This window comes from Cinclus cinclus, chromosome 6 (assembly GCF_963662255.1).
Source record: "Cinclus cinclus chromosome 6, bCinCin1.1, whole genome shotgun sequence".
NCBI lineage: Eukaryota > Metazoa > Chordata > Aves > Passeriformes > Cinclidae > Cinclus > Cinclus cinclus.
In genome coordinates this window covers 29,321,791-29,345,060 of record NC_085051.1, presented here as the reverse complement: position 1 = coordinate 29,345,060, position 23,270 = coordinate 29,321,791, and the positions used below count along the sequence as shown (strand labels likewise).

The 23,270-nt window shown below is 43.2% G+C and overlaps 1 protein-coding gene across 4 annotated transcripts in view; it reads right to left on the bottom strand.

Moving 5' to 3' along the window:
• Nucleotides 1–17,476: 17,476 nt before the first annotated feature.
• DCAF5 (DDB1 and CUL4 associated factor 5) overlaps nucleotides 17,477–23,270 on the bottom strand; it is a 68,399-nt gene continuing 62,605 nt past the window's right edge. For 3 of the 4 annotated variants that reach the window (XM_062495867.1, XM_062495870.1, XM_062495869.1), the window contains exon 9: nucleotides 17,477–19,529. In XM_062495867.1, coding sequence (XP_062351851.1) covers nucleotides 17,718–19,529 — 1,812 coding nt within the window. In that variant the 3' untranslated portion in view covers nucleotides 17,477–17,717. The remainder of the gene's footprint in view (nucleotides 19,530–23,270) is intronic. The other variant, XM_062495868.1, reaches the window with a different exon arrangement.

Below are 23,270 nucleotides of genomic sequence, written 5' to 3'. Positions count from 1 at the left end.
GGAGGAAATAGATGGAATTTAACACCTGGCATGCTTATATTCTATACCAAGAAGTGGTATTTTCCTCTTTGCTTTTAAAGCAGAAAAGCCATCTTAAAACAAGGTTTAAATGACTGAAAAATCTCTTCCAGGCAAACTTTGTGGGTTTTGAGTAAGAGGCAAATGAACTGTTTTGATAGCACAGCATCTCCCCCCACTGTACTTTCAAAGGCATAGAGGGTGCTACTTTCAGAAAAAAATTATATGAAGGAAATGACAAATAACTGATAGATTGAAAGGCTTATCTCAAAATCTTCCCTCGCTTTCTCCCAATTCAATGTCAAAGAGAGAGATGGCACACTTGAGGATCCTAAGGACTTTGTTTTTTTTTTTTTTTTGTCATACAGCCAACAGATTCAGGCTTCTGGTCAATGATTTTTAAAATCTATATTGTATTGATGTTAGTATAATCCTCCAAGGCACAAAATAGGACACAAGCAAGCAGGCAGATTTCCAAACTGTCTGGCCCATTTACATCATTTCCTCCTCGTAACTCATCCTGTGTATTGTACCTCTGATTTGACATCTCCGGCTTCCTTTAGATAAGGGAGAAATTCTTGTGTCACGTGAACTTCTTCAGTTTTATCGCCAGTTCCTCAGATAAAGGGCTCACGTGAAGCAATCCTTGCTGAGCTCACATTCCTATCTTCTTAACAGCAGAACATGAAGCTTTTCCACCTTATAAGGATGGACTCCACTGCATGTTTGAAAGGTGCTGCTACTGCTTTAAAAGATTTTGCAGCCTGAGTATTGCAGAAGGAAATGTACCTGGTACCTGCCCTTCTGGATTAGCCAGCAACCTGGCATTCCTTCAATGCTGTTCTGTGTGCCTGAGCAAAAACCATTTGGAAGGTTGTATTCCATGCTTTTTTGTGGACAGATTTTCATCCATCTCCCAGCACAAGCCGATATTGGCTGCATTTAACAGAACAAGTCAGAAAATTTCTTCACTGATTCAGGAACTGCTTGCATAGATGGGAATTCAGTTCCCTGAAGTCTGTTCTCCTCACTCCACAGCTGAACTCCAGGCTCTGAGTATATCTGCTACTGCTGCCTAAAAATCAAACACATTAATGTGCTTCTACATAGAAGAACCTCAAAGTATTTTCTTTTTACTACATGTGAAGAAAATTGGAATGTAAATGTATTAACAAAATAAGCACTGGCATTTAAAATGAAGCAGAGAAACCAGATGCTCTGTCTCTTTCATTATGCAAAGAAAGAAGGAAATGTCCCAAGAAACACCAAATGGCACCTGTTGTATGGAGACCAGGCTGCCTATTCAGACTTCTATGCAATAAAATGGACACTTTAAGATTTACCAAATATACAGTTCAGCCTTTTAATTTTCTTTCATTTTTGTTTCCAGTTTCAGACTACAAGTCCTTGTTCCACTCATAGTAAAAAAAATACCTTTTTTGAAAGCCGAGGACTGGGGAGGTGGGGAGAGGCTCCCTCTTTGGCAGCTCTTTTAAGATCCAGGCTGTTATGATGAGTGATGCACTACAGGCCATTTCATCACAGGCCACACTATTCTCACAAGGGTTCCTATTTTTCACAAGCCTCCTTGCTCATGGAAGGGAAAGCTCAAGAGCAGAGCTGCACAGGGTGTCATGGTCCTCTTCACTCCTGGGCAGATGTAGGACTGTGTGTTCTGCAAGAGCTCAGCTGCTCTCTCCTTTCCTCCTCTCTGTATTTTCCTTCTAGTTCCACTCATGTGAGATTTCTCAGTAGGACAGGTCAGGAGCAGTAGGACAGTCCTCAAGGGTTACACTGAGCATCAGGGAGGCAGAAAGGTCATCTCTGGGTGGGAGCAAGGGCAGATCAGAGAAGTTGAAGGACAGTGTCCAACTCCAACTGCTTCAACCAAAACTGAGGCCAGGAGAAGAGTAGGTTATTTTTAATTAAATCAGCAACAAAGAAGGATCCATGATATTGTTCTTGAATAGAAACTATTTAGAGGAATAAATCATCACCATGGAAACGGGGAGCTTTGCCAGAGCAAGGCAGGAAATGAAGCACAGAGAGAGATACCCAAGGAATTTTCAGCCATGCTAACTTCAGCAACTGTTGTTTTTGGGGTTGCACCTTTGTTCTAGGGGACCCCAGGTTGCCTTCCTAAGCTCATGGGGCACAGGAGAGTCAATCAACGTAGAAGCTTGTGGTGGGTGGGATGCAGCACCTCTGCAAAGCTACCCACCAGCAACAGCACCACATATGCTTGAGATGGGACATGAAGAAGAACAAAAGACTGCAACAAGAGCCTGCAAAACATCTTTGGGAAGTAAAATTAACTACACAGAGATTAAACCAAAACTAATCGAGAGGGCTTGAAGCCTTGAAATGTTATCAGCTTGTCTGTTTCTCTAAGTCCTGATTAGATCCAAATGGCAGTTCTTTATCTCAAAGTCCTAAAAGGCAAGGACAAGAGCTTAGCTGAAAGGCAACACAACCTTCATCACATTTAATCATTTCTTATGTCACTCACGCTCATACTACCACTACAGAGAAAATATGGACATCCCGTTCTTGGCTGTTTGTGCTGTCAGAGAGGCTGACTCCTGAGTAGATCTTTTCACTCAATATGATCTTGTCATTTTTTGAGCCATTTCCATGCTCAGGAGTCCATTCTGGGCAGCTGTCATCTCCGCCACTGCATTTGAAACTGAGCAGGATATATGGGCAGCTGCTTCATGTTGTTTTTTGTTGTGTGCCTCTTCAGTGTGATTCCAGCCATGAGTGTAGGCAGAACCAAAGTTAAAGGCACAGAAAACCCAGAAAAGAAAAATGCATTTGTATAAAACAATCTGGAAAAGTGACAGTATCAGAACTCCAGGCAAAACTATTGTAAGCCAGAAGATTTAGGGAAGCCCAAAGGAGCAGCACCACCACCAGCTCAAGAACAAGCAGCCCTCATCCTTGCTTGATTGTAAGTGCAATGATTATCCAGCCTCTTTGACACTTATCCTAATATTTCATGTCACAACAAGAAACTTCATTGTGCATGAAAGCCAATACTCAGCAAGGGCACCAGCAGCCTCAGAAGTGACTCCAGTTTAAATGGCAGTCATCTGCCTGCAAGTCAGCCTGGAGGCTTACTGCCATGAACATGTGTCTGTAGGCACTTCAAAATCCATCATGAGCAGCAGCCCTCAGGTGTGATGGGAAAATGTTCTCTGTGTTCATTACATAGGATTTAATGCCAGTTCCAGATCCCAGGCCAAGGCCTCAGTAGCTTTGCCCTGCAGGTGGATTGAAGCAGAATGAGGAAACTGCTGTATCTGAGGAGCAGGGGGTTTGTTATGTGCCTAAGTATGGGGGGGTCCTTGAGTTCAGTGTCCTTGTTGGGCATCTCCTCTCCTTGGTTGGGAGCAGCACCTTGGATGGCAGCAGCCTGGAGACACACAGCACCAGCACGCCTGTGCTGAGCCCTGGGTAGCGGGGCTGTGCACCAGGCCAAGGCAGCAGCACACCAGACGGAGGCTAATATTACTCTTCCCAGAGGTTCAGTAGGTCACTGCTTCATCCTGTGAGCAACTCCAGATTTCAGGGCAGTGAGAGAATTGTTTATATTGGCTACTTGTATGAATGCTAAAAAAAAAGAGAGGGTATTATGGGACTTCTGTTCTTTAATTCCAAAAAGAAATCAAACATGTCTAGACTGCTGCATGCATGTGGCTTTCCTCCAGGCTTCTCCCACCTGGAGTAATAAGCAGGCTGGAAATTCTCCATAAAAGACTTTTCAACACCCATTTTAAAATGCTCTCACCCCAGGCACACTAGCCAGTATTGACCAGTCAAATTCTATTAGGAGACAACATCAGATAGAGAAAAAGTTTTCAGGCACAGGCCACAGAGATCCTCTGTGATTTCCTCGCACCCTTTCAGCTGAGAGAGGCTGCAGAACCAGCTGGCAGCTCTCCCCGGCCAGAGTCCAGGTAGTGCAGGGGGATGTGCCTGCATGCATTCCTGCAAGGAAACTGTGGGAGCAGCAGCCACGCAGCCACCCCACGGGGCACACACTGCCCTCCTCCAGCCAGAGCTCCATCCCCAGGGACTTGTCCCTGCACCATACTGTGTGAAACATGGCTGCAGTTTAGGTGTGGGCTGTTGTTATTGGTGTTACCTCGTGAATTTTAAATTGCTACTGACAAGAGGTGTCAGAGCTGGTTTGTGGAGAAAGATGTTTTCTCTTTGGGCAGGGATCTGTGTAAGTTCAGACTTCATTGATACCAGCTCACTGAGGGGCCAAGATGGCAGAGGTGGGAAGGACCAGCAGTCAGGGAATGGGTGCTCAGTCCTTGCAGATTATCTAGTCTGTCTTCCTTGACAAGGCTAATAGTCAGGGAGGTAGGAAGGTTGTGGAAAATGATTAGCAGAAGGGACAAGGGAATTGCCATGTTGATTGAAGCCTGAGGTCCACCTCAGGCAGCCCTAGCACAGCAGTTCAGAGGGAAGTGGAGAACTGTGTAGTCAGGCAGATATGAAACCATCACATACTATAAACCAGTCTCGTTCTTTTGTGAGGTTTCCTGAATCTCATAAACTCTCAAGCTACCATGACCTGTGTTGTATTCAATCTTCTTGCCAAAGTTACCAGTCCCAGACTTTTCATTCTTTCCTCTCCTACTGAAGGCAAGATTCTTCTTAGCCCAGTGCTGTAGACTTTTTTCCAGCAGAGACTGAGGTCAGACACCAAAGTACCTACATAAACAGTCAGAGATGGGAACAACCACAGCAGCTGGCTCAAGAATGCCCCAGGACTCCAATCCCTCCCTTTTCTTAGCAGATCTATAGAACTACCTTTAACTGCTTTCCCTGCATGTCCTTGTTTACAAAGCTGTAACTCTTTGCCACCATTGCAATTATCCAGATTTTCCACAGCTCCCAGGGATATGGATAGTTTAGCCTCATGTGGAGAATAGGCCCAGGGAAACAGGCAGTGTTTTTCACAGTTCTCTAGTCCAAAAAGAGGTCCAGATTGTAATTTTTTGGACATGATGCAATAGATAAATATTTGAGTGAGATTTTGAGAGGTCTGCTCCCACAGTGATGTAGAACTTCTGAACTCAGACAGCAAATTTAGTCCCTGAATGAAATATTGCTTAGCACTGGTGGAATGTTACTACACAGCAGTGGGGTGTAAATAGATCTGTACCATCAGACAGGAATTTTTCTAAAGCTATAAAACTTGAAATAAACAGAGAACTGGGGGCAGGCTGGGTCAGTTCCCCAGGGCTGGGGACTAGTAAGGAAGAGCCCCCTCCTTGGAAAGGGAGTGCTGAGCCTGTCTGCCGGCAACGTGCTCCATCTGAGCACACATAGAGCTGGAGTCAGTCTGCACAGCTGAGGGCATCAGCCCTGCAGGTAAGTTGGGCAGCCCCGGTCCTGCATATACTTAACAAACTTGTGGGCAGCTCTTCACAAGGAATGAAGGTAGAGATCTCTAGGAGATGTAGGAGATGTGATGTTTTTGACTGTGTACCCTGCAGACAGGTGAGGAGAGGAGCTTGGACTGTGATCACATTTGTTACCCAGAGTCCACTTCTGTGAGTGCAGCCCAGCATTGCTTCTCCACAAACCCACTTCTAAAGACATCAGGCCCAACCCTCAGCCAGTGATGATTTATTTCCCAGGAGTCTGTGTTCTCCAGTCTGAGCGCAGAGCCCAAAGCTCCCAGCTGGCTGTGGCAGATGGCACTGTGGTACATAAGCTGCAGAGTGCCTGGGGTGAAAGGGTCACACCTGCCCAAATGCCAATGCAGGTGTTGGGGACAGGAGCCTTAGTCCTGCCCACCCGAGGGACCGAGGGGACCATCACTGCTTATCCAGCACTGAGCACAAGATGTGCACCCACCCTGCTACCAATTCACCATGCTGGTAGTCCAGCCCTCTCCCCCTTCCACTACCACAGCTGCATAAAAACACAAGCAGCAGCTTCTCAACAGGCCTCAGCCAGACCCCTCAGTGGGGGAGTCAGGAACCATCCTTGCCAGCTGCTTGTGACCACTGTGGTCCAAGACCTACCATGCTGCAGTTCCCTAATGTTCTGGGGGTGCCACCTGTCCCCCAGGGCTAGTGTGGTACTAAACACCAGGGGAAGCTGGCCAGGGTGGAGTGGAGAGATGGAAACACTTTCATTGCAGTGGGCTGCTCATACCTGAGTTTTCCCCCTTCTACAGCACCTCTGCTGGGATGGAGGCCACCCCAGTGTGGGATGTCTGACACAGGAGGAAGACAAAGCGCAGCTGGGCTGTGCAGGAGCAGACATTTCCCATCTGGTGGAGCCGGCAGCCCGTAGGCGGGTAGATAACACTGCGGTTACACAGATATTCTATGTCCAATCAGCAGTTCATACATAATTCAAGACGTATGTGATGACATGCTTTAAGCCCTGTAGAAGAATCCAAGAGATGTGTGAGACTACCAAGCACTTGCTTTGATGAGTTATCCCAGCTGGCTGCCTTAGTGGCATCCTTGTGCTCAGTGCTAGCTGTATCCCCCTGTCCAGCATCACTCCTACTCCTCTTCCATGGTGATTTTCCATGGCTAGGAACAACCTGGATGGAACAAGGTAAGGAAGTTATAATCATCAACGTCCTCTAAAAATGATTTCTTTGAGAAGCTGAGTAATTTGATCAGATGCTTCTATCTTCTACCAACTGCCCAGGGCCAAGCAGACTGCTTTCTTCACCAGCAGAACATTGTCTTGCAAATATTACAGGAGTTATAAAAGGATGAATGAGTGATACCTATAATTTGATTCCATTTCCTGCATGGAAAAAGCATAATTAGATTTATTTAAGAAAATAAGAACAACTGAGATATTCATCACAGAGCAGTCCACTGGAATCTGTTACAGAGCAAAAGAGAAAAAGCCAAGCCCCAGAGTCAACTGTCTGAGTTAAAGTAATAACATTTCTCCAGGAACATTCATAGATCTTTCACTAATGCTAATTCAGCCTCTTCCTCTGTTTATGCAATGATGAATTCTCTGACTGAATAAATCAGTTCCCCCATCATACTTTTCATGAGAAGAAAACTTAAGTCAGCCCAGTTTGTTGAAGGTAATCAAGAACCACCTTAAGCAAAATCCACGTGTTTGGAGCAAAATCCACAAGCTGCTGCTACTTTTCATAGATGAGCTGATAACAAACTTAGTGAACAACAGGGCGGCTGTTTAGTGAATTAGTTTATTAATTCTCAAAGAGTTCAAAGAGTTCATGCCATGGAAGTATATGAGAACAGACTGTCAAGCCAAAATATCTGTATATCCCATCCTTCCTTACTCTTACCATACAGAACTGGACACCCCCATGCCTGTTTTCCAAAGAGCTGTTTGTGTTTATAAACTTGAAAACATTAAAGATTGGACTAACAAGGAATGTTCTCAGCACAGTGCTCTGAGCAGCTCCTCAGAGAAGGACACAATGATGTTACGATCATATTTGCCCTAATATTGGGCTCTTTCCCATCTCCTTGTCTGGTCATCATTTAGCATTGGTGAGGTTCTTGCTGCTGCCTGGCAGAGTGCTGCTGGCATGGATGTATCCAGCTGCCAGCTCAGCAGAGCACAGGCTGAGCAGCACAAGGGGTAGGGGAACAGTGGAGAGAAACCGAAAAGAATCACAACATGCCTTAGCAAAGAGCTAAGGGCTGAAAGGGGCTTTTGTCTTTGTACGTGAGGCAAATATGGCTTTCACCTTAATTAAAAAGCAGGCAACTGGACCAGTCATCTGCAGTACTTTAGGAATGGCACATGTGGGCTTAATGAAGCTTCTGAAGGATGCATGCAGAGTAGTTATCTGAAAAAAAATTTGAAATGCCTTTTCAGGAGTGTCTCTCTCAGCTTGCCTCTCCAGTACATCAGATAGGTGCAGGTTTACCTCTGCAGAGCATTATGCACTGCACCATTAACTTCCAGCAGGAAGTGGGGCTGTCCAGTACAAGATTACAGGGACAAATGTCTGTTCTGCTCACATGTCAGCAGAACACCTGCAGAAGTGTTGGGCACCCAGACACAGTGCTGTGAGAAAACTTCTCCCTCTGAGAAGTCCCCAGCTCTGACTGCACTGCACCAAACAGGGCAATCAACAGGTAGCAATGCAACACACAAAGGGTTGAAACTGCTTGGAGTCTGGTTTCACCTAATTATCCTAAAAGGTGTTAAGAAAAGGTGACATTGACTTGTCTTTTTTATATCCCTCAGCCATACAAATCCCTGCTTTTCTGACTGTTTTTTCCCATACTCAAGTGGCCCAGGTTTATCAGGGCCTGATCTGGGGCAGGCTGCTTGGCTGCTGAGCCACATTGTTCTCACTGTCTATCTTTTCTGTTCGTAATGCAAAGGACGTAGTTACCCTTGTGCGTGCTGTCCAGCCATTAGTAGAGACATTAATAGATGTATCAATACCCATTTGAGGCCCTGCTGCCCACTAAAAGTGTCACTAATGATTTGCTGCTTGGGGTTAACGTTGATTAATGATGAATGCACTGAATGTAGATTGCTCTGGTTTAATGCTTGGGCCCTAGGACACGGAAAACACCTCTCCAGTGGCCCAAGTATTATTGCAACTTCTGCATTCATCAGCTGAGCTTGAAAATATCCTTAGTCAACACAACTCACTTTCTACACCATTCCCTATCAGTTTGCACTATTTAATTAGCCACAATGATATTTTCTTCTTTTTTAATGCTTGCCTCATATCAAATCTTCATCCTGTTGGCATGGAAAGCAAGCCAGTAGGACTGGAATTAGGTCATCCTGTTTCCACGACTGCTTCCCAGACCCCCAGAGCTTTTCTGAGCAGTAAGGCTTATTAGTACCCCCCACACTATATTAGCAGTTCAGAGATCTCTCTGTGTGGTTAGTTGAAAACTCCAGAGTACAAATTATCTGTTCCTGTTGGTTTGAAGGAACAGGAGCCACAGCTGCCCACTGGCTTTCCTGGGGCAGGGCAGCTCAACTTGGGGTCTTGCTCCCACACTGTGCTGTAACAGATAAAATGTACCTTCAGCTCTCAGGAAAACAGCAGGTTCCTTCTGATCAGGATTTGGCCAAACCGTCTTACTTGCCCTGCACTCCTTTTGTTTTCTCCTTTGGACCTTTGCTTCCCTCATTGCTTGCCCATATTTCCTCATTTGTAATTCATATTTATTGCTGTGAACTTCCCCTTTTAACTGTTTGCTAATTGTAAATATATACTTTATTAGTGCATTTACTGCCCCTGAACCCAAGTTCATCTGCAAACCACCGGTACCCAGCTGTTGTATTTCCAGGGTAACATCCTAAAACCATTTTAAGTCAGGGCTGGATGGAAGGAAGGCACAGCTACTCAGGCAGCTCCATTATATGCTGCTGTCAGCAGTAGTGAAATGGGCTCTTCACATCCTGATATTACAAGCAAAGATGCCATAAGTGGAATTGGTGAGGGAGGGAACTGAAGTCCTGGTAATTCCCTGCCCCTCCTTTCCCAGTGAATCACTCCTCCACAGGGTAACACTTTCATGGAAGAGTTACCAAGTACTGTGGCCAGCAGGGTGAGGGAGGGGATTCTTCCCCTCTACCCTACTCTGCTCTGGTGAGAGCCCACCTCTAGTGCTGCATCCAGCTGCATCCAGCTCTGAGGTTCTGAGCATAAGGACATCAACCTGCTGAAGTGAGTCCAGAGGAGTGCCGCAAAGATGATCAGAGGGATGGAGAACCTCTCCTGTGAGGAAAGGCTGAAACTCCCAGAGTTGGGATTGTTTGGTCTGGAGAGACCTTATTGGGAGAGGTCTGGGAGACCTCTGGGAGACCTTATTGCAGCTTTCCAGAAACTGAAGGGGGCTACAGGAAATGTGGAGAGGGACTCTTTACAAGTGATAGGACAAGGGGCGGTGGCTTTAAACTGAAAGAAGGTAGGTTTGGATTAGATATTAGGAAGAAAGTCTTTACTGTGAGAGTGGTAAGGCACAGGAACAGTTTTCCCAGAGAAGCTGTGGATGCCCCATCCCTGGAAGTGTTCAAGGCCAGGTTGGACAGGGCCTGGTCTGGTGGAAGGTGTCCCTGTCCATGGCTGGGGGGTTGGAACGACATGATTTTTATGGTCCCTTACAGCTCAAACCATGCTGTGATTCTAAGAGCTCCCTCACATGCCACTGATGACAGGAGTCAAAGCACCCCTCTTTGAGCCTGGCTACCTCCAAACACTCCTGCTGCTCCTTGTGGGGCTTTCCTTGTGAGTCAACAAGCACACTAATCCAGAAGAAACCTGTCAGCTTTCCATGGGCTTTGGAAGTTATGGAAGTTCCCACAGGAAGCCCAGCAGCCCAGGACTGCCTGTCTCTGTCCTGAAGGTTTCCCCTCTGCAGCAGTTTCATAGTAGCAGATCTCTGCTGCTCATGCAACCACCAGCTTCCTTTATGCTCAGAGTTTAACGTGTTTAGGGGTCTTTGGTTGGTTTGTTTGTTTTTTTTCTTTCCCAGCTGTAGACAAATTAAATCCTTTGCTTTAGGCAGTATAATTGTGTAGTATGATCAGCTGAGTATTTAATTTGATTTAAACTTCAGAAATGTAATCAGCTAAGCAATACACTGACTAAGTTCTGAAATAATTTTCATCTGGCAACAGTAAGATTAGAATAGGCTTACCCTTGGGCTGGAAACAAAGACTGGCTTTGGAGACTTTGTAGGATAAAATTGGAGAAACATCAAAGGTATTTCAGGCCCAGCTGTAGGAGACCTCAAGATGTGTCACTCAGACTGAAACCTTGTTTTTGCAGATTTTTGAAACTTCTGAACATAGATTAATGAGCCATTTCTCCTGTCTGCTGCAATTTGTGTGTCTAGCAAGATGGTCTACTGTCCCAGCATGTTCATTAACTGTTAGGAAGATGGGCCACAAATGACCTGTACCTTTTGCATCTGTATCATTAGTGGAGGTTATTAGTGGTCTGAAAGAGAAATTGCACCCACCCTTCCTTGGAAAACAGAAGGGAGATGAAAGGTGAAGAGCCCTCATGTTCAATGGCAAACTATAAAAGCTTGGACTTTAAAAGTATGTGTAAGTAAATAAAAATCTCCATCTAAGGCTGTAAATTGCTTCCAGTGCTCCTCAGATAGATTATCAGTCAGTAAGCCATTCAGGAATTCAAAACATTGCTACAGACTTTCCCAGATCAAAAATAAATCTTCCACATCATCATAAACATGTATGAGCTAAAAAAAGCTTCTTTATGGAAAAACTAGAGATCTGCCCTGCCAGACAGACTGAAACACTCTCAGTCCCTGAATTAAAGGAGATGCAGGACTGCTGCTGTTATCCCTGCATGCAGATAAGTGCACTGCACTGCAGAGTTTGTGTGTGTGTGTGTGTTTAATACAAACTTTGGGAAAATGGGGCTTATAAACAGCTTTAAACATGTACATCCTTTCATTCCAATATTGTTGGAGCTTACAGCATCTTTCCTTTCTCTCCCTCCAAAGCTTAGATAGGTGGGAAGCAGACTTTGCTCATTCTTCAGAGAAAATTGTATTCAAGGACATCATTCCAAGCCAGGAAATGCTAGGTCTGGCCATAATATACTGTAAGTCTGGCTGAAGCAGAGCTACAAAATTTGATTTTTGCTTTCTAGGCAAGCCAACCCTGGAAGTCTCTCTGGGTCCTAGAGACAAGGAAAATGTACAAGACTCCTTGAGGAGATGTAGAAACCTCAGGAAAGGAAAGAGTAAGTCAGAGGAGGCTCATGTCTTGTACTCCTCTGTTCCTCCTGCAAGGCTACATAAAGATTACCCTGAAATATAGCCCCAGACCTTCTCTCCAAGATCCAAAGACCGACATCAACTAAGGTTATTAAAGGAAAGTACTGTGGGTTTTCTTCAGCACATCCCAGGCAGTATGAATCTAAAGCAGACAGCTGCAGAAAAAACAAGACAGAATCAGCTAGTCAGAGCCAGAGGCAGCCATGCTGGCTGCACATGGAAGAGTGACCCAATTGGGTAACAACCTCTGCCAGGCCTGTCAAGAGAGCAATGCGAGGCCTGGTTGTGGCTTCTTGTCTTCTTCAGATCAGTGGGTTTGAGCTGTCAAGCTCAAGAGTGAGAAGTCAATTCTGTTATCTTATTGCTGAGACTTTTAAAAGTCACTCTTTGAAGCAGGCAGTGAACTTCTATTCAAAACCTAATTGGTTATGAAGGGCTTGTTTGTTTGTTTTTAAATACATTTCAACTCCTTTCCTATTTCCTGGCAGAATTTAGTTCTGAAGCTCATGCTGTTTCCTTTACTGCCACACAGCCATATTTTAAAGAGCTCAAAATGTATCTCATGAGTACTTAACTTTAAACCAAAGCTCTTAGAAAATATGCATTAGGCTTTCCTTGAAGCAACTTCTGTTTCAATCTTTGTTCTGGAAGCAGGACACTGACAAGTAAGACTTTCCTAAAGATCATGTGATTTAACTATTTAGGAATGGCCAGAAGGTGAGCCCTGGAAGTACCTAGGAACTGGTGCTCTCTGCTGTTAATGCTGCTAATAAGAAGATATGGTTTGTGAAGTAAAATATAGTCCTGGAACTACATTACACCTAGAAACCTGCAACTCCTGTAGCATCCAATCACGAAAGTGCTAGACATAGCCAGAGGCATTGTCTGACTTCAAGGCACCTGCTCCCCCTTCAGAAGTTCAAATACAGGCACTTTTTGCGTGCTTACAGGAGCATTTTTACTTATTTGCATCACATAGCTCCAAGCAGCCAGAGTGCAAACGGCAGCTTCAGCAAAAGCACAACTCTGATCATCTCTGAAAGCTGCAACAGTGCCAGCCTACATCTGCAAAGCAACACCAGAGCTGCTGGTGACACTATGCTAGACTAGAATTTAATGAGAAGATATCCCCGAGATAGAGAAGCTGACCTTGCCAGCCACATCCCAGAACAAACAGCTCACTGACTTAGTCAGTCAACACAGGAGGTATTACATGTCTACAACAAAATAATAATATTTAAAGCATCATACCCACACAACCCAATTTGGAAAAGACCATTCTCCCACATTCAAGACAATGGTAAGCATACAGATATGCATCAGCATCCCTGTCTTGCTCTCTGGAACAGAGATCACACAAGGTGGAGAAGGAGAAAGGGTCCTCCAGCATTTTCTCACCAAACCATAAACCAGTAGGGCTGGGCTCCAGGCTCTGTTCCAGGTATTTGTGGAGGGAACTGTTTCTATTTCCTTTCCCCTTTGCATTTCATACAAAAGATGAACAAACCCATCCTAAATAATGCAGTAGGCTGATGCTTAGGATGCTCAAACAAAAGGCAGGAGGCCCAAGTTCAAGTCTTTGACTTCAGTCAGGTGAAGTAGAAACACCAAATTCAAATTATTTCCTCTGATCACAGAACACACTCATGTCTGGGATTTCTCTGTTTTTGATTTGCACAATCACTGAAGAAAACTTTGGCCAACTTGGAGCCTGCCATAACCAGTAGGACATTGGTTTGGGTTTTTTAATTGGGGTGGGGGTGGTGGTGGTTTTGTTTTTTTCTTTTTTTCCCCCTGGAGAATTGCTATTTTCTTAGATGTTTGAAACAGACTTCTTGTTTATAAGAGCAGAGCATTAGCTAGTCTAATTAGGGCATCCTGACACAGCTGCAGGAGTGTGCTGATGTGTTTTATAAATTATGTATGTGCTAGGATTAGTTTATTGAAGAATTCCTGAAGAACCATGTGCAGTGCACATGTTAATTCATATGTTGCAGCCATTAGCATTTCTCTGGTACTCTGAAGATCCTGCAGCACAGGCCTGAGCTTCCCAGGTCTGACAAAGACACCCAGATAAACTGAGTGGCTGAAAATCAGAGAATGCATCAGGTGTAAAGGGTAGCTCTGCCAGTACCAGTGCCTGTAAAAAGGAGATAAAAACTCACTAACACAGAGCATTTTAACTCAGTGGGGTAATAACAACAACCTTGCCTTGCTCTCTTCCACAAACAGCAAAATTAATAAACTGCAAATGAAAGCAGCCCATGACTTCAGTAATAACAGGCCACATCAGCTTGTGATGGCCACAGTGAGCAGGAGGACTCTGTTTATGACGATGTGAAAATGCAGGCAAATACAAGACCTCAGAAGTGAACATAACTACATTTATCTTCTTTAAATGTCTGAGGAGTAGTGACTTCCCAGCAACCAAGTGACATAGGTTATATGCAGAGATAAGGATCAGGCTTCAATCACTTAGTTTATTATGAAACTTAGCAGGAAAACATCCACTTCAAATTTTGGAGGAAAGGTTCTGAAATAAGTAGTCCTTCCCATTTATGACTCCAGCTGAGACAGGCCGGATTTTGGAATTTCCTGCAAGCAACTGGTAAAAACCTGTGCTCTTGCCTTCTTGAGACAGCTGTGTCTTTCTGCTGATGCATAGTCTGTCAGAGCTGCTCCTTAACAGTAAAGTGCCATCTCCATTGAACCACTCAGCTTGGAGAAGACTCACCAGCTTTGGTAAAACATTCACTGAAGAGCTGGAAAAACCTCAGATGAACTTTGGTTGATAGATCTCATATTCTCCTGCATCTCTACAAGCAGGTAATACCCCAGGCCAGAAAAGTCTTGTGCTTGCTCTTCAGAGGAAGAGTCAGCTTTGACTCTCTCTTTAAACAGAGAAAGCTGACATAAGCAAATACAGTCTGTGGCCTTGTAGAAATATAAGAAAGAGCTTCATTAAAAATCAATATTTCTGTCTAATGTGCTCTGGGGAGATGTAAGGGAGGGTTTTTCTTTCCCACTGATAAGGTTCTCTGGAACTGTACAAGGTGGTTTAGCAAATTTCCTGCCATGACAAGCTGCATGGCAAGCAAATAGTGACTAACAGGGTAGTTCAATATTTACACAACCTTTTCGATTTTAAGTACATGGCAGATTATTAGTAAAGGTAAAATCTCTTCCGATAAATTAGTAAGATTTTCCATTGAACAGTTTATTCTTTTCCCAGAAGTAGGGAGTGACAGTTCTAAGCACACAGCAAAACTCACATGGAAACTGTAGGCGCACAGCAGGACGAGCAACCCAGTGTAGTAGGAGAGAGCAAATATACAGACAGGATCAATGACAGAGTGAAGCAACCTGCAGCAACAGAGCAGCTTTTCTCAGTGTTGGCTACCTCAAAGGGACATGGTGCTGCTTGCTGGCTCGCTTTTTGGGGGCTCTTTACCACACACTGGAGCTGCCTACTGCTGATATTGTTTATTTATGTGCAGAGGTGAATGCACTGCTTCAGAAGCTGCAGTTCATGTGTGCACTGAAATTTCCTGTGAACAAAAGGTTAAGATTGCAGCTTGCCTTCCTCCTCCTGCCTGACAGTAACTAGAAATAACAAGAATGCAGACAGCATGGGAGGTTGTCTTTGGGGAAACCACAGCAATCCTTTATGCCCAGAGCCTGTACAGGAGCAGGTTGGATTGGATGACCTCCAGTGGTCTCCTCCAACCTTACCCACTCTGTGATTCTGTAACACCAAGTCTGGGAGCTTTTATTCTGCTTTTCAAAACAAACAAAAGGATCAGAAAGTGAGACCATAAGGCATTTGGGAAAACACCAGGAAAAGATGACCATGTCAAATAAGAGTAGAGATGTTCATTCACTAGAAGTGAGGGATAAGAAGATTTTCCAATGTAAAGAACTTTTAAAACATTAAAGTTTTGACTCTGTAACCTCAAGATTTTGGCTAAAACCCAGAATTTACAGTAAGATGTTTATACAACTAAGGAAAACACTCCTATAGTGATCTTGATTGCAGGGATGTACAGTATAGTAAGTAAAGAACCATTTTTTCAATAAGGTAACAGTGTATCAGAGTTTGTTCTTATTGCAAATTTTGCCTGTGTTTGCAAACACCCCTTTGCCTTTCTCACCTAGAAAAGCAGACCCAGTGTGGGCAGACGGCCTATGACAGACTACTTACAGTAGTTTTAAGACAATGTTTCAGGTTGTGTTCTTCACTCTCCCTCCCACACCCTTCCCTCACAGCATCCCTTCTGAAGTGCTCCTTCACTTTCATCCTGTTTTAACAGGGCATCTTCCCACTTTCCCAAGGTACTAGGGAGTTCTGGATATGAAATAATTATTCTGAGGCCAGTGGTCTAGAGCAATGTACTGCTAGAGTTGTATTGAAAGCAAAAATATCCAATTCCTTAAAATAAACTAATCCTTCCTCAGTATTGAAAGTTTTTGAAAATTACTGGGGTCCAAAAAAACCCCTTTTTTTTGTTGCACATACATGTAGTTTTTGTGTCCTTTATAGATGGTTTGTTTTCCTCTTACACACTGACTCCTCTTACCTTGTTGCTAGGGAAGCAAGTGCAATTCCACCAGTTCCAGCACGCCAGAACCGAGATGACTCACCAGATACTCCACTCAAAACAATGCCCAGGCAAGAAACAACCCCGTCCACCACAGAGCACTCAAGTTCTTGGCAGCAAGAGCTATGCCCTTGATCAAGTTCTGATTGCCAGACTTGAAGACCCAGGCTCCCCACATGTGGGGACAGTTCTTGGAAGCTATCCCTTACATGCAGAACTCTGCTGAATACATCTCCCCATCTCCAATTTCAAATATTAGTATCACAGTGGTGAAAAACTAACACTGATCTCCAATCCTAACCTGTTCTGGGCTGCAAAAACTGCTTAAAAAGCATTTTTCAGACTTTACCAAATGTTGCTGTTGACATGGATCAGTTACAGTATCCATACTTCAACTATTTTCTGTTGGGCCTACTGCTTCTCAAAAGTAAGAACATCGGAGAAGGGTGGACACAATAGAGATATATCCCAACACCCAGAACCATAATAATAATAATGAGAAGGAAGAATGTCTATGTGCTAAGATCACAGAAAGGCATCTTTTAATGCCTGATTTTTAAAAGCCCTCGGTTAGAATGAAGACTACAGCATAATACCTGTCTGTTGCCAAAAATCAAACTTCTATGTAGTGATGACACCATGTTATTCAGCTCTTTTCTTTAAAAAAGCCCACAGAATTGAATGTCACCATGGGAACAGTCTAAAGTTGATTTTGAAAAGAGGCTCACTTCCTGTAGCTTTTCTGTTGGCATAAAAATAATGTCACTGAACTGTATCAGGAGTAAATGCTTTATGAAATATCATCTCTGAAGATACCATCCAGTTCTGAAAATATTCTCCCTAATGCTTGTATTTCTTTACTTTCTGAAGCAGCATAAAGGGCCCAGAAACACTTCTTCCCTGTTTTCCTCAATAAGAAACACACCCTAATTGTGTGATCTACCAGCAGTGTGCTCTAATTTCACCATTCTTCAGCCTGCAATATGTAGTGTCAGATTGGAAAACTTCCTCCCTAGAAGAACAATTAAACTTTAAAGCAGTCATCCTGGTTGGCTGGCTGAACAAATGACACATGTTCACACAAGAATTATGCAGTCAACCATCTTAATAAGGATTTACTTTAAACAGAACCTTGTATGGGTACACTAGACTCAGTCTCATTAAGGAGCAAGTTGGATTTTTATACAGCATGAACCACTGGCAATCTAAAACAGACCCACTGAAGAACGGAATGGAGAATCAAACACAATGTTTCAGACCCAAGCTCTATGTGCCTTTAATACTTTCTTTTTCCTTTTCTTTCTGAGAGAGTGAACACTACGACAGACATCTGCATTTATCATGTTTTTAACTTCTTTTCTAAGGATGAACTCTCTGAATCTGCATCTTCCAACTCCGCTCTGTGTCTTTTCAGTCCTCCAAGAGATTGAGTGCTCTCACTGCCCGCAGGATGCAGGTCAGCAGTATCCTCTCTTGTGCTCACATTGTAGCTGTTGGAGTCCATTTCAGACAGGCAGCAGTCTCTGTGCAAGGTCACACCCACCTGTACAAGGTTGCCATTATCAGCATTTGAGTGCAGCTGTAGTCCTTGTGTCACAGACTCCTGCTCTCCAAAACTCTGTCCATTGTTGAAGCATGAAGGGTGAAGATGCAAGTGGCCATTATTGTGATTAACGCAGGAGGCGTCAAAGCTCCTCTCCTCACTGCCATCAGTCTGGTTTCTGGAGCAGTGACCTGACATGCTACAGATGGCAACAGCAGAGAATGGAGGGACCAGTGAGTGATGGCTTGGTGCTGGTTGACAGTTCTGACTATTTTTCTGTTCCACAAGTCCTGCGGTCTGAATGCAAGGTTCTTCGGTACAGTTGTTTAGCCCTTTGCAGATAGCTTTTCCATTGAGCTTTTTAGTCTCAAAAGAATGCTCTACGCCTCCACTGCTTATGTCTTCAGATGTGTTTTCTTGACCCTCCATCCGCCACTGATTGTCACGTTCATGAGTTTGACCATTACTAGAATTTTCTATCCCACCACATTCTTTTAAATTTTCTCTGTTGTGGTTTTCAGCAGAAAGAGCTGAGGAACCCTGAGGGCCTACTGAACTTAAGTTCCTAGCATCTTCCTTAGTTAGTGAACATGTTGCACTGTGCTTTCCACTGGTTCCTGGTTTCCCTTCATCATTTTCTCCATCTCCTCTGGAGGATTCACCATCTTTACTAGCTGAATATGATATGTAAGAATAGTGGAGCCATTTGTAAGCTTTGTAAATCTTTCTCTCCACTGACTCACTGTCTGAACAAGGGGATGTCCTTTCTTTAAGAACTTCTTTGTTGACCGAACTCCTTTCTGGTGAAGAAGCTGGAGAGGAAGAAAGATCATCTACTTTGATCTGGGGGTAATCATATATGTCCTCACCTACATAAGGGGTTACATTCTCTGTATTAGTGCTAGTCCTTTCCTCCTTTTGCACCTTCTGTCGGCGCCTCAGTGCATTGCGCTGCCTCATCGATGTGCGTCTTTCATTCAATTCCTCTTCATCTTCTGTACTGGTGCTGCTGCTGCTGGAACTGCTGGATTCATTCTCCTCAGGACTCGGAGATGGTGGCCGTGGGAAAAGGTCTGTCTCTAGTTCTGCCTCACGGGTACTGTCATCAGAGTCAGACTCATTGGAAAGGGCCAGGAGACGTTTGTCCTGATACTTTCTCAGTGCAGAGAGCCTCTGCTGACGGGAAGCCGCGTCTTCTCTGGCTGAGGGGGATGCAGTTGATCTTAAGGCTCTTAAGTTATAGGGAGTTTCATCAGACTCTTCAGCCACATGTGGTGGGGAGTGATGCAAAGAGGTGGAGGACTCTGACTCGCTGTAAACGGAGCGTTCACTTACTCCTGCGTGGAGCTGCAGGATTGTGCTCTCACTGAGGTCGCTGTCTGAATCAGAACTCCAGCCCTCGATCTCCCGGCGCACTAGAGAGTCAAAAAAGGCCATCATCCGTGGATCTTCTTGGACTGATTGGTTGGCATAATCGTGGGACAAACCACTACCACTGTTCAACACAAGACTGATGTACTCTTCATGTGTGTAGAGGCAACGGGAATCATCCTCAATTCTACCATCCAGGTCCCCTGTGCAGTCAGGCTGCTTGTAGGGGCTCCAGATCTGTAGCAGAAAAAAAAAAACAAAACAAACATATGTCTTTGAATTCATAAACTATTATAAGCATTTGAAAGGGAACAGTAGCTCAAATATCCAGAATAGCTGCAGGTTGCAGATTGTTTTTATTAATTTTTACCCCTCCCTATCGTGCTTATAAGTATTACAGAGCTGTGGGATTTTTTTCTTCCCTTTTACAAATGTGTTTTTTCTGCATTTACTTTACCCATACAGAATATAAAAGCCCTCACACTGCAAATTATCCATCATTTTAGTAATTCATTGTGTGATAATTTCTCCCAAATTGCAGGGCTCTATTTTTATGTAATAAGGGATGCTTACTCACTAACAGCAAGAATAGTTTGTTGCCTACAATACAGTCTCAGCACTAATGAAGGCACTTGTTTCCCAGGAAACTAGAGCTGCTGGTGCCAGTGTCGTAGAGTAACATTTCATCCAGCTATGTAGACAATCCCACCTGATCAGCAGGCAGGGTGTTGGATGCCTGGAGATGAAAAGTAGAGCTGCACTACTCCTCTTAGGAAACAGTTACAAAGAAAAGAAATCTTCCAACAGCCTCTGAAGACACAGCAGCAGTTTTAATAGGTGAAGTTGAAGAGTTTTACTGAACACTACTTTTGAAGTGTACTGATTTCACCAGCTGCAACAGTCTTGACTATGCTGTCCATCTATCCTTCCCTCAATTTTCCTAGTATGGAGAGGAAAATGAGGAAAAAAAAAAGCTCCAAAGAAGATCCACCAATATCCCTAAGAAACTGATAATCCATAGCAAACATAACAGTTGGATGTCCTCACCCTTCTCAGGTTTACTCATAGATTTGGGGGCAATGTGATCATGACATTCTGTGGACAACCACTACCACATTGGATCAATGGTTAATGGAATGAACAATGCTTTACTGTGAGCAGAGCCAGTATGTAGCTTATCTACAACAATGCCTTAATGTCCTGCTTATAAAAGACCTGATCTCAGCCATGCTTTGGTTTTATCATGCTAACAAGCTCAGGGGAAAAATTCTGTGCCAGCTCTCTATACCAGGTTGAACTTTTGGGATGGTCTTTGGAAAAAAAAAATCTAACAATTTTCCCAACAGAAATTAAGTTTTGTTCCAAACAGACAAAACTGCTAACAAAAAGAGTGTTTTGCATGTATAAATTACATAACCAGCACTCATCTTACATATACCTAGTTAACACATACAGCATAACCTGATACTACCATGACAAGCAACATAAGAAAAACCCACAAGAATGCCAATTACTCTGTATTCACTGAGATTTTCAATAGTGCACAAGAAAACTTGACACCTTTAATACTGGAAGTAAATTGAAATACATTACCTTGCAACTACTTGTCCAGAACAGCTGAATTTAAGATGAAAGACTAAACCTTATTCTGGAAATCTCTCAAATTTGAAAACTTTTACTTTGCATCCTCTGTAATTTATGGTTAACAGAGCTTTCACATATGATCTAGCTAGGTGGATAAAAGAGACACTATTCCAAAATTAAAATGGGCTGTAGATAAATTTTCTCCTACAGACAATCATCAACCTGCTTTTCAGAGCAAAGAGAAAGGAACTTTACATTGTGTTAGGCTGTTTCTAGGAACATCTCAACATTAAGATGTGTTTTGTATTGGTACTTAATTGCTTTCTTAAATATTTGCAGTACTTCAGCAAATTCTCTCCCAGTGCAATTCTTTAATATGACACTTGAGACCAGAATGAAGACAGTTTTCTGTTGCTTGATTCAAGCACTGCACTTACCAGACAGAGAGCCCAAAGGAGAAGCATTATGTTTGGATGAGGAGGACAAAACCCAATCTAAGCCTACTATGTACAGAATTTCAGCAAACAAACTTAACCTTTTTGAACTGTTCAAGAGAACAGAAAGAATCACTTTTCATCCTCAATTTCCCAGACTCCACTTCCTAAAGATGTAGGAGAGAGCTTTCTCTCAGTGAATCCATGAGTGAGATTGTTGACTTGTGGATACACCACGTTTTTTAATTGAAAAATAGAACTCTACTTGCTGAAAATGCTTGGGTTGCTGCCTTCCTGATGATTTATGTAGTGTGTGCTCAGTACCTTCTCTCACAACATCAGATCTTTTCCCCCTTTGTCCCACTACTGAGCATTTCAGCAGTCAAAACTTTTTTAAAAGCATGTAACTTCCTGTAAATGCTTTGTACTGTGCACTTAGGCAGGTTGACATGCCCCTTCCTCAAATAATCTTAGCAGCATTAGATTGATCACTAGGTTTTATAAAGCCTTTTTAAAAATTATTTTTTAAGCAAGAGAATTAGAAAATGCTTAGCTCTGATATGAGCCAATATAAATGGAAGAGAAGTAGTCTGCTCTGAAGTCCCTCTGAGAAAGGTCTGTTTGTAATGAAATTAATCTAAAATAGTATATAAAGTGTGCACAGAGATATTCTACATCCTTGGTAGCACTACCACATCCTTCTGCTCTCTCCAAGCATCAGCAAAAACAGAGCCATACAAAATATTGAAGAAATAGCTACAAAGAGTCCACAGTGAGGCTTTTCCCTTCCAAGAGAGATTTGTTCACAGAGGAGTAATAAAGAGAAGTCAAGGGAATTCAGGATGAATACCTTGTTTGTATGGAATCAGTTGTCTCTGGAGAATGATATCCCTGCATTTTAGATATTTTGTTATGAAGGAGTGTGAAGGCCTGCCAGAGTCACAGAAAGAAATCAGACTAAGAATCTATCCTTGGCAGAATGGGGAAGTCTTTAAACTGGTATAAATGGATCCAGTGCTCTCCGTGGCATCTGAAATGGGCTTCTTTGTAAGTGGAATGCCCTTGCCTTTTTGTCATCCTCTGACTGATGCCATCTTGAGGAATAATGTGATCAAAATGGAGAAAATAAGTTGGCAAATCAACCCACTGAAGCAACAATTTATCAAGTAGTTATTTCTCTGCCAGAAGATTAAGGAGATTAATATTACTCACTGGTGACCTGAGTACAGATATAAAAATAGGAACAATAACAGAAAACGGCAATACAAAACTGGTTCTCTACTTCAGTAGCTATCTATTGACAGCATATTTGAATTGCTTGTATTCCAGGGTGGCAAGCCCCCAAATTTTAAACCAAAAAAGTACTTATGCCTGTAGCATGACAATAATTAAAACCAGTTATATTAGATTATCTGATTAGGCAGAGGCAGATAGTCACAATGACTTTAATTTGTCACCATAGCAACGTGTGCAAATAGACTGCTATCCCTGACACACTTATGGTTTTTAAACAAATGGGACCCATAACAGTTGTGCTCTGTTACACAATATTCCATTTTCAATACAAAACAGATTTTTTTTCCTGAAAATCGTTATGCATTTCATCTATTTTATCTTTCCTGGAACTGTCTCCTAGCTGCATAATTCTCCATGGCCCTCCTCTATGCCCAACACATCAGAGGGAATGCCTTATTTATTTTTTCTGCAATGCAATTTGTTTTCCTGCCAGCATATCCCAATGTCTTACACACTTAACTGAGGGGAAAGTGGTATTTTTCTGTTTTATACTGCTTTAGCCCTTGTGGTAGATTTGTTTGATGCAAATGATTATTTTAGTTTGCAGCTCCACTTTTTCATACATTTTTACTGAAGTTCAGTAAATAAAGGAATAAATTCATTTGGGTCAATGTGTCCACCACACACCATCTGGAGCTGAGGCTCCTAATGTCTCCTGTTAATG